This window comes from Paralichthys olivaceus, chromosome 18 (genome assembly GCF_024713975.1).
Source record: "Paralichthys olivaceus isolate ysfri-2021 chromosome 18, ASM2471397v2, whole genome shotgun sequence".
In the NCBI taxonomy this organism is placed as follows: domain Eukaryota; kingdom Metazoa; phylum Chordata; class Actinopteri; order Pleuronectiformes; family Paralichthyidae; genus Paralichthys; species Paralichthys olivaceus.
The window spans coordinates 20,473,440-20,486,083 of NC_091110.1; the positions used below are offsets into that span (position 1 = coordinate 20,473,440).

The 12,644-nt window shown below is 45.6% G+C and overlaps 1 protein-coding gene across 2 annotated transcripts; it reads right to left on the reverse strand.

The window, feature by feature from the left end:
- Positions 1-529: 529 nt before the first annotated feature.
- Positions 530-11,094, reverse strand: zer1 (zyg-11 related, cell cycle regulator). Of its 2 annotated transcripts, none has more exons than XM_020106436.2 (16): positions 10,937-11,094; positions 9,883-10,118; positions 9,644-9,794; positions 8,816-9,270; positions 8,210-8,383; positions 8,010-8,124; positions 7,675-7,821; positions 7,422-7,595; positions 6,871-7,086; positions 6,702-6,743; positions 6,499-6,618; positions 6,279-6,394; positions 5,882-6,070; positions 5,533-5,630; positions 5,243-5,345; positions 530-4,974 (listed from the first exon to the last, which is right to left on the reverse strand). In XM_020106436.2, exons 2-16 carry the CDS (start codon positions 10,047-10,049, stop codon positions 4,887-4,889), a joined length of 2,355 nt encoding a protein of 784 aa, XP_019961995.1. In that variant the 5' UTR covers positions 10,050-10,118; positions 10,937-11,094; the 3' UTR covers positions 530-4,886. The 2 variants fall into 2 exon arrangements, with proteins under 2 accessions (XP_019961995.1, XP_019961996.1); XM_020106437.2 differs by having other exon boundaries at positions 10,550-11,057.
- Between the last annotated feature and the right edge of the window lie 1,550 nt (positions 11,095-12,644).

The window sequence follows — 12,644 nt, forward strand, 5'->3', positions numbered from 1 at the left end:
CCCCACCCCGCAGCGTGTTCCCGCAGCGTGAAGTTAGTTAACCAGCCAACAGGGGGCAACCCGGATGATTTGGCTTCACTCTTGGGGAGCTGTCCTATCATCGTGCATTGTTATACACAGACTATGTTGAATAGCATCATCAAGTCATTTTCTGCGTGAACGCCATCTGGTGGACTGAAGAAGAACAGCTTGACGGGCTGTGTGTTGTTTATTTTTCTGATCCTGGTCTTGAGGTGACAAACTGCCGCCTGCTGGAACCATTTCGTGCTAAAACAAAAGTTTCTGGGAATAAAAATTCCAGAAGCTTTTGGTCAGTACTACAGGCAGCCACCAGGGGGCGATAAACACAGTTAGGCTTCACTTTTGTGTCACTGGTGTCAGCCATCTTTATTTACAGTCTGTGGTTAGTGAAGCCAACAACAGGTTTGAGTGAAACGTGGATCAACCTTGTGGAGATGTTTTCATCATCACTCAGCTGCTGAGTTTAAGAACCTGCAGCAACAAGAGAAAAAACCCCAGAGCACACCGACACATTCCCACTCCATCTTTATTGCTTACTCTTTCCTTTACACTGACGGCCTGGTAATATTCAGATCAGGAAAAACTCCACACAGTTCGGATCAAATGTTCCTCACCCAGATTTGGATTACAATTACAAAAGAAACCAATGACAGAGTGTCAACACACTTCAGAAACGTGAAATCAGTTTGCGACACAGCAGTTTCTCATCATTTCTCCAAACATTTCTTTTTTTTAAATTTCAGTACATACATCTTTATAAATAATCAGGAACAGTCAACAACCCACAGTAGCTACCTGCCATCACAATGTGTTTCTTCATGGGAAGCTAAGAAGTCAGATGAGTGATGGAGGCTCAAGATAAATCTACTTTCTACCTCAAGCACCTTTAATCAAACACTGTCTCTAAAAACTCAGATTTAGTTTTGACCTCAATTGAATTCCAGACAGAAACATTTAGCGAGTCTCTGATGAAGCTTATGTCGACGTGAACGTTAGTAAAAATAGAAATAAAAACACGACTGTACCGATCAGATTCCAATAAACTGGAACTGTACGTGACAAGGAAATCGGCTCAGCTAATAAAACCAAATGTGAGCGATATGAAAAGTAAAATAAAAAAGTTCAGCATCAACAAACTGTAAATAGGCTGGAGCTGAGTGGAAATAAAGATGGACGACGTGAAGGGCTCTAAAAGAGAAGCCAGAACATCACTATCTCCCCCTGGTGTCTGGCTGCAGAATAGGCCATAAACCTCCTCCATGTTAGCAGATGGGACTAACTTAAAACTCAAAGTAGACGTTAAATAAATGTTTGAAAAGATGTTTCTGTCGTTTCAGCTCGTTCTCATCTCACTGGTTTGTTCAAGTGTTTCTCATCAGTTTGGTTGAATCAGTTATTTGATGATATAAAAACAGGCGGAGACGTCATGATTGACAGCTGACACTGACTCAGGATTGGTCCCTTACTCCGAATGACGTCACCAGCACAAGATGGTTGCGTTCTTATCTGAGATATTTGGCTTTAATTTTTGTACAGTGGGGAGGAAGTGGCAATACGTCGTCCATCTTTACTTAGAGTCACTGAGCGACACTGTGGAGCCAGTGTGATGTTATTAGAAGCCATTGTTTATTATGTCAGACCTGTTTCAACTAAACCAGCTGCAGGAGAAAACAACCGTCATTGCACGTATGTTCCTTCACTTCCTGCTCCGTCTCGCCATCATGGGTGAGCGGAGTCAAACTGAACTCAAAGAAGAACGGCTACAAACACCAGAATCAAACTTAAACATTAAAGTGAAGAAACAGCTCCGTCCTAAAACTTATAAACTGTTCACAGCTTACAATTATTTGTAAAATAAAAAATGGATGAATAATTACAATAGTCAATTGTTGCCCAAGCCAACACAAGAATAATTCAGAACAATACACAGACTCAACTTTCCTTTATCCTTTAAACCATCTCAAAAGATAAATGAAACCAGAACCTGCCCCATTACATTCCTATTTAATTCAAGGAGAAATATTCCGTTCATCTTCAGGTTAATTTGAATTAGTGTTATTAATGTCAAATGTCTTCACGCTCTAATGTTCAGAATCTCTGTCCTCAGACTGTCCATCGCTGCAGCTCCTCTGTTCAGCCTCTGTCTCAAACACTTGGTTTTAGCCCCTGTCTCTTTAAGACCCCCCCCCCCCCCTCCTGATGAAGTCTGCTCTGATTGGTCAGCTGCTCCTCTCTTTTACCTTTAGCTGGCTTTGTTAGGAGAACTGTCAGTTTTTGAATTTTTAGTTTTGGCCTAACTCTCGTCCAGACGACTGACGAGGAGCTTCAGGTGCAGGAGCTCCCTCTGCCACAGGCGAGACGCTTGGTGGGAGTTACGCCAATGTGGGGCATTGTGACATCACAATGATGAGGAAGTATAGGTGGGTACTAATGAGGTGCTTCCTGTGCAGGGGAGGAGCTCGCTTTACCACAGACTTTGGGCTTTTAAAATTTGCAGAAGTTTTACATTCACAAAAAAATCTTAACACTAAACACTAGAGGAAAGAAACACAAAAACAACACGTCTACTTTAACGTTCCGCTGAGAGTCGAAGCTACAGGCGCCTGTAAGGTCGGAGTAAATAAACTCAGACTTTGATTTTGGTTCATGAAAAAAATGGAGTCAAGTGACAACAAGTTAAAGGTGAGAGCTGCGATGGCGTTCAGTTCAGATGCTTGATGACGTTTTCTTTCTAGACTTCTCCAACACATCTTTCCAGTTTCAAATATTTAAACATAGATGTGAACGCACCACTTTGTTTTCACCAGCTTTCAAGAGAAAAGTGTTTGATCGAAGTGAAGCAGTAACGTAGCAGCATGTTAACCTGGAAACACGAGGTCATCAGACGTCGTTAAAGGATCGTTTCCCTCAACCTCGTCTCTGTCATCATCTGGCACAGAACTTGACCACCGGAGGCACTGTTGAGTTCGGAGGGGCGGGATAATTGGCGCTAAGATTCAAGATGTCGTCTGTATGGTTAAACGACCTCAGACACTACATTGCCTTAAGTATGTGGACACCAAACAAAGCTTGAAAGAACACGATACATCAGCCGCTGCTTCGAGCATAACACACCTAAAGCCCTGAATTAACTGCCTGTGGCTAAGTTGAATTGTGGGTAATGTAGTTACAGGTGATGACAGGAAAGAAGACTGTTGAATGATATAAAAATAAAATGATGGCTCTGCTGCAGCGACCCAGAGTTCAACAGTACATGACAGTAAATGGGTTGGAACATGAAGGCTGATGATAGCGCTGCTCTAACAGCTCCCACTCGTCTGGTTTCAGGTTTCCATCAGAAGATGAACCATCACCCAGAAGGAGTTGGGTGTCAGTAACATCACGCTGGAGTCTGGGCAGGTCAGTATTGTTCTTTCAAATCAAACCATTTGTTTACAGAGCTGGTGTTGATGGTGTCCCCGTGCTGTGTTAGTGTCCTCATACTTTTGGCCATATAGAGTATTTTCTGTGTCTCCAGTGAGAGGACTGAACGGAGTCAGGTTACCATGCCAGATAATTCAAACTCTACATCCACACCACAACGTTTTCATTTCAAATCTTAAACTGCTCCCACGAGCTCCACGTTTAGCTCCGTATCATTAATACCTCACACTCACATCCCTGAACACACGTCACATGACCGTTCACGTACACTGGACATGTGATGTAAACATGTGATGTAAACAGGAAGTAGATGGTCTCCTCCTCTGAGAAGTCAGAGCAGAGATTTCTTTTCTCCGAGCGACGACGGGGTGGAGCTGTTCCTGACAGGAAGTGTTAGCGACGCTTTGTGTTCACCGCTGGTAGTCGAGTCATGTGACTGATGAGAACCAATCAGAAGAGAACGTGGGCGTCATCCTTTACTAAAGTCTCAGTTTGTGTTCAGACTAAAACACAAAACCAGAGTTTTCAAAATAAAATGAGATCAGTTCACACGAGTCTCTGATTCAGAGGCTGAGAACTCTGTCGTGTCGTGGAGCGTAACAGTGACGAGTTTCAAAATAAAAACGTAGTCTTGTGGATGTTGCTTGAATCTAAATGATGAAGAACAAAGAGGGTCCAGGTTTTTCTACACATCATCTGAATGACTGAGTTTTCTGTTAATAGTTTCTGATCACTGACCACACATCAGTCAAACCTAGAGATTTAAATATAGAGAAAAGTCATGAGTGTTTACAGTTATATTATAAAACATACGCACAGTAAAAGGATGAGACAACAGAATATTTACATATTTAACAAAGAAGTCCATCGTTGTGCCACGAGGTCGGGAAAGTCTCCCGTCACATCCGTGTGACGCTTCTCTGCGGTCTACACACATAATGGCTAATATTCACTGTACATGTGTCCGCAACTCAGCGGACAAGCGTGAGAACTAGGAGGTGTAACGGCGGCGCAGGACACGACGAGGCCGAGTGAGCTGAGGAGGGAGTTTGTTTCCTTCCACTGAGAAACAAGCATCACTCCAGCTGTTCCGTCGTTAAGTCTGTGACACGCACGCACACACACACACACACACACACACGCACACAAACACGCACACACACACAGAAAACAGAGTCACCCACCCCCACAGACCCGTCGTAATAGAGATGCTCATGTGCAGCAGGTAAACACCCTCACAACAAAACACCATGCACCAACGTCTGAAGTCCTACGTGTCAAATATTAAGGTTCTGTCCAAGCTGCTGCGACAGGTCAGAGACAGTTCTGCTCTAGAAAGTAAGAAGAATGATAAGAGTAAGAATAATGCACACGATCGACCCTCGTGATGATGGCGGTAGGCGGGGCCTTAGGTTGCTTTTATCGATGTTTGCTCCTGTGCGTCAACCTCTTTGTCCGTAGTTTACCTCCTGTCCCTGGTTTGTTTCCATGGGGTCCTCTTTGAAGTTCTCACACTGCTCCATCACTTTCCTAGAAAATGAAAACACGCCACAGGTTACTTAGAGGTCAGGGACCATCCGGACGTCTTCAGCTGACCAGTGTGCGTGAATGGTCATGTGACGTGTGTAGACAGAGATTATAATTGATTCAGAGTGGTGTGGGAGGAGTCACAGTAGAGTGGGTGTAGCTGCAGAATTCGTCTCATTCATCACGACAGAATGTTTCTCTGAGCCACAGAGATGAGGATGAGACGTACGCAGAGGAGAGGTGGAGGTGATTAAAGCTCTGTCACTCTTACCTGGCCATGTCCTTGGTCTCTGGATGTGAGCTGTCCAGTTCCAGAACGTTCTCCAGAAGACTGATCCCTCCTTCTTTAATCAGCAGAGGACAATACTTGCTCGCTGCAGGTCAAATGTGAATGGAAAGAGAAAGACAGTGAGATTTACAACCAGGCATTAATAAAGGAGAAAATGTAAATGTGGAAAATGATTCATTGAATTGTTAACTAATGAGAGCCGTCTCCACCTGTGATGATGTCAAACCAACATGGCGTCTGGTTTGACACTTCACAGAGCAGCAGATACTCACGGTAAACTGACACCAGGTTGTAGAGAGCCCACGTGGCCCAGTGCTGACTGACCGGAGCGATGCCCTGAGGCAGCAGCCGCAGGATCGGCTCGAACGACCTGAGACAAGAAGGTCAGTTCAAAAACTCTTCTCTTGTTAAGTTATTGAGATTTATTTCGCTGTGTCACACAGAACTCTAATGTGCTGCATTTTATTGTTTCATCTCATTATCACATAAAGTATCACTGCTGCTGCGTTTGTGGTCAGACGGAATCTTTCTGCCACAGTTTGACATTTTATTCCAGTTCTTGAAAATCATTGGTTGTTTCTCAGAAGCTGAATTGTACTGATCTCCTGTGCTGAACAGAACCTGTAGTTGATGTTGCGGCGTGAGCTGACGTCCCAGCTCTGGATGGCGTCCCACATCTTGTCCATCACCGTGTCTCTCAGTGGGTCTTCCATCGACCAAACCTCCTGCCCATCAAACATGATGTGTGAGAGCACGCCGCAGGCGTTATACGACACCTCGATCCCGTCGGCCTTACTGTCCAGAAGATTACTGTCAACGCAACAAACAGTGAGGGGGGGGGGGTATCATGGAGGTTAGGATTCGTCTGCATGAAATAATGACGTCTAAAATAATACAATTACAACACGTGTCAACACGCGTTTCAAAGACATCAGGCCTCACTAGTGAGATATTGTTGACATTGTCCAGAATCATTCAAGATTTCTTTTACTCTGCACTGGTTCGACTCTTCTCTCACCTGAAAACGGTGATGAACTGTGGGGTGAGGAGCTGAGGCCTCAAAGCTTTGACCTCAGCAACATTTCCCAAGAGCCCCAGCATGTTGCGGTGAAGCTCCTGCTTGTCTGGAAACTCCTGGATTAAGATCATAAAACAAGGGGGAACTCATTTTATCACCCGGCGTACAATGTTAATGTTGAACTGAGAGACAGTGTCTTCAGCTGAGACTGTGGACTCACCTGAAGACACTCCAGAAACAGACTCATCCCCCGACAGTTGAGGAACATTTGACAGTTGTCAGGTGTCTCGTCTGTGATGTTCCACAGAGCGCTCCAGGAAAACTCCATCACCTGGTCACACTGAGCAGAAACAGCAACGTATAAAAGTGAAGTGGAGGTTCGTCTGCATTTACACATCACGATACACAGAAACTCAGACTCACCATTCTGTCTTGTAGCTTCTTCTGAATTAAATTTAACATGGTCTGAAATGAGAAAAACCCACAATCAGCAGCTGAGAGTTGAGTCTGGTTAACAACAAACTGTTTAAAGACGGTTTCAGACATGAACTCTGGGGGACATTTACTCTATATAATATATAACGAGTGTTACCTTAACAAAGCCCATCTTCCCCACAGCCTCCTTGTGATGGTTGTCCACCTGACAGACCAGAGCATTGCAGAGGTGAACAGCGATTCTCTGGATGGACTCGTCCTGCCGGGCCGGCTCCAGGATTTTCAGCAGCAGCTGGTTGACCCGACTGTACTGGAACTCCAGCTCCTCAGGAATGCTGAAGTTGCACAGAGTCAAGCAGCAGTTCCTCTGGACCTGGTGAGGAGCATCAGCAGGTGAGGAGACCGAGAGAGGGATTCAAACTGAAAGCCCAGGAAGGACCACTCCATCCTTCAGTTTATCACAATCATTCAAAGTCCCCACCTGTGGAGACGCATGGTTTCCACTGTACAGGAAGTGGATGAACAACTGTCATTTGCGAAGTTACTTTAGTTACAGACTGTAAATAGAGATGGACGACATATGGGCGCCCCCTAGTGGCTGGCCGCAGTACAGCTCATAATTTGGATAATAAAAATGTACAAAAACATATTTTTTTCAAATAGTTTTTTGTTTCATCAGAGATCATGATGACGCAAGAGGACACTCACAGTGACCTCCTGATACTGTTCCATTCCATTTAGTACCACTTGAATGACCTCTCGGCGTAACCGCACACTCTGGTCGCTGCGGTACTCTGTGTTGGTCAGGTAGAACAGAGCGGCGCTGCCCGTCACCTGGATGCTCTTATCATATTTATGACATTTCAACGCTGCGATGACGAGCTGAAACAAAGACGGAAGAGAGGAGTGAGAAAGTGTTTCAAGCTCCTTTAAAGAACAACCCGACGTATACTCATCATACTTGCAACGCGCGGAGCAGCTGACTACAGTGTTGTATCCTGGCGATGTCAAACAGCTGATTGATGGCTCTGTGGGCGAGTTCAGGACGAAACTCCGTGTAAGCCTCGATCGCATTCAGGACCTGGTCCTCGTTCTTTGACCCAGTCACCTGAGAAACAAACAAACACATTGAACCCACAAACCTCTTCATAGGACACAAGACCTGTGACAGAAAATCACGGAATCGTCCCCAGGCTGTCCAGTCCAGAAGTCCAGCATGAGACTTGTTTTAGTTGTGATGCCTAAAAAGAACTTTTTTATGCCTGAAGACTTTCTGCCTCTTCACACTGTCGGTACCTTATAAGCAGGGATGTGTGTGACGTTACAGAGGGTAGTGTCATAAAGGCCCAGAAACTGCAGCGGCCTCTTCAGCTCCTGGAAAGGATAGATGCTGCTCTTGCACGGTTCGATGCTGTAAGAGAGAGCGATGTTGTTTATTAACACGTTCATCTGAACCAGACTTTTCTTTAAAGTCTGCTCTGCAGCTGGTGACCCACCTCGGTCGCCCCATGGCTTCTTCAAAGTGTGGAACTGTGCAGTTGTCCTGCATAATGTGACCTGAGATGTCCAGAGACACCAGATTGACCAGACGCTGGATGAACGCCGTCAAAATCTTCCGTGTCATCTTAGACTTGGAGGTCCGCCGGCTCTCCCGCGAGATGTCGAAATGCCTGTGAAACACAGTGTTTCCATCACGTTGTTCTCTTGATTTGTGGTCATTCAAAACAATTTCTTTGAACATTAACATAGATTCAAAATCATTTTTTTCAAGTAATAAAAACTGGTTTTGTCTCAGCGATGGAAGGAACCATTGTCTCAGGATTGGAGCCGGACTTTTTGATGGTTGATGTTGAAACTGATATACTGATATATACTGATATATATATATATATGTTTAAAAATGTCCGACCTTCATCCCTGTAACTCTGAAGACGATGCTTGTCACCTTAATAACTTTCAATGACTCTCATGGTTCAACATGCAACACAGTTTTAAAATCCTGAAAGATGCCACTCATCACCTCCTTCAGTCAATAAATGTGTTTGGCGTAACGTGAATGAACGAAGTTACAAAGAAACTTAACCTGACTAAACATGTCTGACCTGAGATTAACAAGCTCCACCACGGTGCTGACCAACTCCTCCGACAGATCCACGTTGTAGAGGACAAGCGAGGCCAATCTGTCTTTCCACTGGGTGAGAAATGCCGTTCCCAGCAACTGTACATTAGACAGATCTAGTGAGGTGAGAGACTTCAGGGGTTTGAGCAGCGTCTCAGCATTCACTTCGTCAGGTAGACCGCCCAGGTTGAGCAATCGGAGGCGGTTGAACCCCTGGAAGTTAAAGTCCATCTCTAACGCCTGCCTAGAGGCTGGGCTCTCCTCCTCCTCGTCCTCAGAGTCCTCGTTGCAGGCGAGTGGGGCGCCGCCCTTCCTGTAGAAGATGTGGCTGCAGCCAAAAAGACAGAGAGACACCAAAGTCTCGCGGAAGCAGGTCAGTGTCTTCAGGCTGCGGGACGACAGACTGTTGCAGTAGGTGAGGTGGAGCTCAATCAGGTCCTGACAAAAATCACAAAGAAAATCATTTTTGATTAACGATGTGTTCCAATGCTCCAACGTCTGTGAGTGTGTGTGGTGACGCACAGATGTTCCTGTTTGAAGTAAAAATCTGGATGAATATAAAATCTATTCTTTTTTCCATCCCAACTCTCACAGAAGTTTCCTGATGAGGACACAAGTGAAATTCTCCCTCAACGGAACTCTGAGGTCAGAGTCTCTCAGCCCAACGTGCTGCTGGCTTCAACAGAACTTTTACTTCACCTCCGCCGAGGTCGTTCTGTTTTTTATGTCTGTTGTTTTGTCGGATTGTTTGTTGCACAAACTGGACGGAAACTCGGTGGAAGAATGAACATTAGTGTGACTGATCTCCCACCTGTTTTCTAATGGCCTCCAGATCTCTGTCTCGTACAAAGTCTTCTCTCAGCTGTACCCTGGTCAGTCTGGTGCTTCGAGGGTCGGAGAAGAGCTGGAAGAAGCTCTCCTCTGGTTCAAAGTTACTGTCTGTGTGAACCAGCTCCATGTATCTGTTCAACACAAAAACAACACAGTCACAAACACGAGGCATCATAACGGAGTGACGATGAGATAAACACATAACCGACTGTTGCGTACGAGTTGACCAGCTTGTCGCAGATCTCGCTGGGCAGGAAGATGTCTGAGCGCAGGCACAGCTTGTTCCTGAAGCCCTGGTAGCACATGGTCTTCCTGAGGTTCCTCAGGCAGAACACGGTTGCCAGAGTCATGAGGCTCTCGGGGTTGTCTCCTGCTTTGGCTGCCATGTTCAGCCCCTCTTCTTCTCCGGCTCAGCTCACACACAGGCCAGTGCAGGTCACCTCGGGAGGCGAGCACTGAAAGGTCAAGGGTCAGGAGAGATTTCTTTTTTAAATAATGTGAATTATGAAAACGACTGAGCTTCATTTCCCGTCACAGTTATTTAGCAGGTCCAAGCTAATGTTTCAAAACATAGATGCTCTTCTGGTCACGTGACAAAGAAAAGGTAAACAGATTGCAATGAGGAAGGACACAAAAATCAAGAGCATCAAACACATGAGCTGACGTCACAGTTGTTTCTATCATTCATAGTGAACAGCTGCGTTACACTGAATTAAATGACGATCGTGTTGCTGTGAGTGTCATCACAAGTCCATGTTTAGTTTCAGCCACCAGACCTTTGTACACTTAGCTACGTTAGCTGCCATGCCCCCTGTTAGCAACTTGACAGAAGTTGTTCTGACGTTAATAACACAATAACAACACAATGAGCCCGCAGTGCTCGCACCTCCAGTGTCTCCGGCTGATTGCGCAGCTTCGCTGTGGTCGCCACTGCGAGTTTGTTAGCTAGCCGCACACAGCGCTGTGTCCCGGGGGCACTGTTACTGAGTTAGCGGCGCAGCTAGCTAACAACACTGGAGCCGTGTACAGTGGATGACACGCGGACAGGAAACACGAAGCTGCGCTCAACACCGCGCGTGTTCTTCTATTTACAGCTCCGTGTGCAGCTGCGGTGTCAGCACGGTTCAATTAGCTGCAGGCTAACGATGACTTTCCCTGCTATGCTGTTAGCTGTGTTAGCTGGTGGGGCTAGCGCTAGCTCCGAGCTGTGCTAACAGCTACAACCAGCGGTCACCGGTGTGTGTGAGAGCTCGGCTCAGCTGCCGGGGTCTACCTCGGCTTTCCCCGGGGCGGAGAGTCTGGAAGACCGAGAGAAAAAGAGCTTTTATCCGCTGTCTTCACTCTGATGGTCGCTTCCATCCGATGTCAACAAACAGACTCCTCCTCCTCCTCCTCCTCCTCCTCCTCCTCCTCCTCCTCCTCCTCCTCCTCCTCCTCCTCCTCCTCCTCCTCCTCCTCCTCCTCCTCCTCCTCCTCCTCACTTTTATTATTCTCTTCTTTACCTTTAGCACTCCCATCTTTGTGTCACCAGGAAAGATCTCCTCTAGTTTTATTACCCTTTGTTGTAGCTTATTACTGTTATTATCATTACTGTTATTATTATTACTGTCATTATTATTACTGTTAGTATTATCATTATTATCATTACTGTTATTAACATTATTATCATTATTATTGTTAGTAGTAGTGGTAATAGTGGTAGTACTTAGGAGTGAATGCTGTAGTAAAGACTACAGAACAAATAGTTACAGTGAAGGAGGACCAACAGTAAGTATATAATGTATTTCTACAGCAGTTTTAAAACAGTTTCCATATTTCCCTCCTGTCCTCTATAGTTTAATTATTCTGTTCCTCAGCAGTAATATCTCCTGTAGTCTGATGTCATATGATGATGATGAATATTTATTAGTAGTAGCAGTACTTAAAACATGTAAAGAGGAATACTGTTTAAAACACACATTACCTACACAAAGGTTTTTTTATGGAGTTTTTTATTCAGTCATACAATATATGAGTTCCATTCAAATCTTTTTTGTGTGCCTGACCTTAGTTAAATATATATAGTATGTTTAATTTAACCGCCGTAGAACCTTAATTGGATTCTATTCATAGACTGAGTCTAAAAGTTAAATCTGTGAACAGGAGCCCAACAACAAACTGGGCCCATCCAGCTGTCAGGTATAAACACTGAGGACACACGTGGTGAAATATGTCTCACAGTGCTGCAACAAGAGGACATCATATAGTACATGTATATTTATATTCACATGTGTATATTTATATTCACATGTTGACTCTCAGTCATTAAAACTGACTTCACGAGTGAGTTCACATCAAACAACTCAGATTAAAAGTGATCATGTTGAAATTACATTTAATAAATGGTGCTGAAGGTGATGCTGAGGATTTAGTCCTCAACGGACTGTGTCTCTGAGAGGACCCGGACAGCAGAGGTCCTCAGCGGACTGTGTCTCTGAGAGGACCCGGACAGCAGAGGTCCTCAGCGGACTGTGTCTCTGAGAGGACCCGGACAGCAGATGTCCTCAGCGGACTGTGTCTCTGAGAGGACCCGGACAGCAGATGTCCTCAGCGGACTGTGTCTCTGAGAGGTGTCCTCAGAGGACTGTGTCTCTGAGAGGACCCGGACAGCAGATGTCCTCAGCGGACTGTGTCTCTGAGAGGACCCGGGCAGCAGATGTCCTCAGAGGACTGTGTCTCTGAGAGGACACGGGCAGCAGATGTCCTCAGAGGACTGTGTCTCTGAGAGGACCCGGGCAGCAGATGTCCTCAGAGGACTGTGTCTCTGAGAGGACACGGGCAGCAGATGTCCTCAGAGGACTGTGTCTCTGAGAGGACCCGGGCAGCAGATGTCCTCAGCGGACTGTGTCTCTGAGAGGACCTGGACAGCAGATGTCCTCAGCGGACTGTGTCTCTGAGAGGACCTGGACAGCAGATGTCCTCAGAGGACTGTGTCTCTGAGA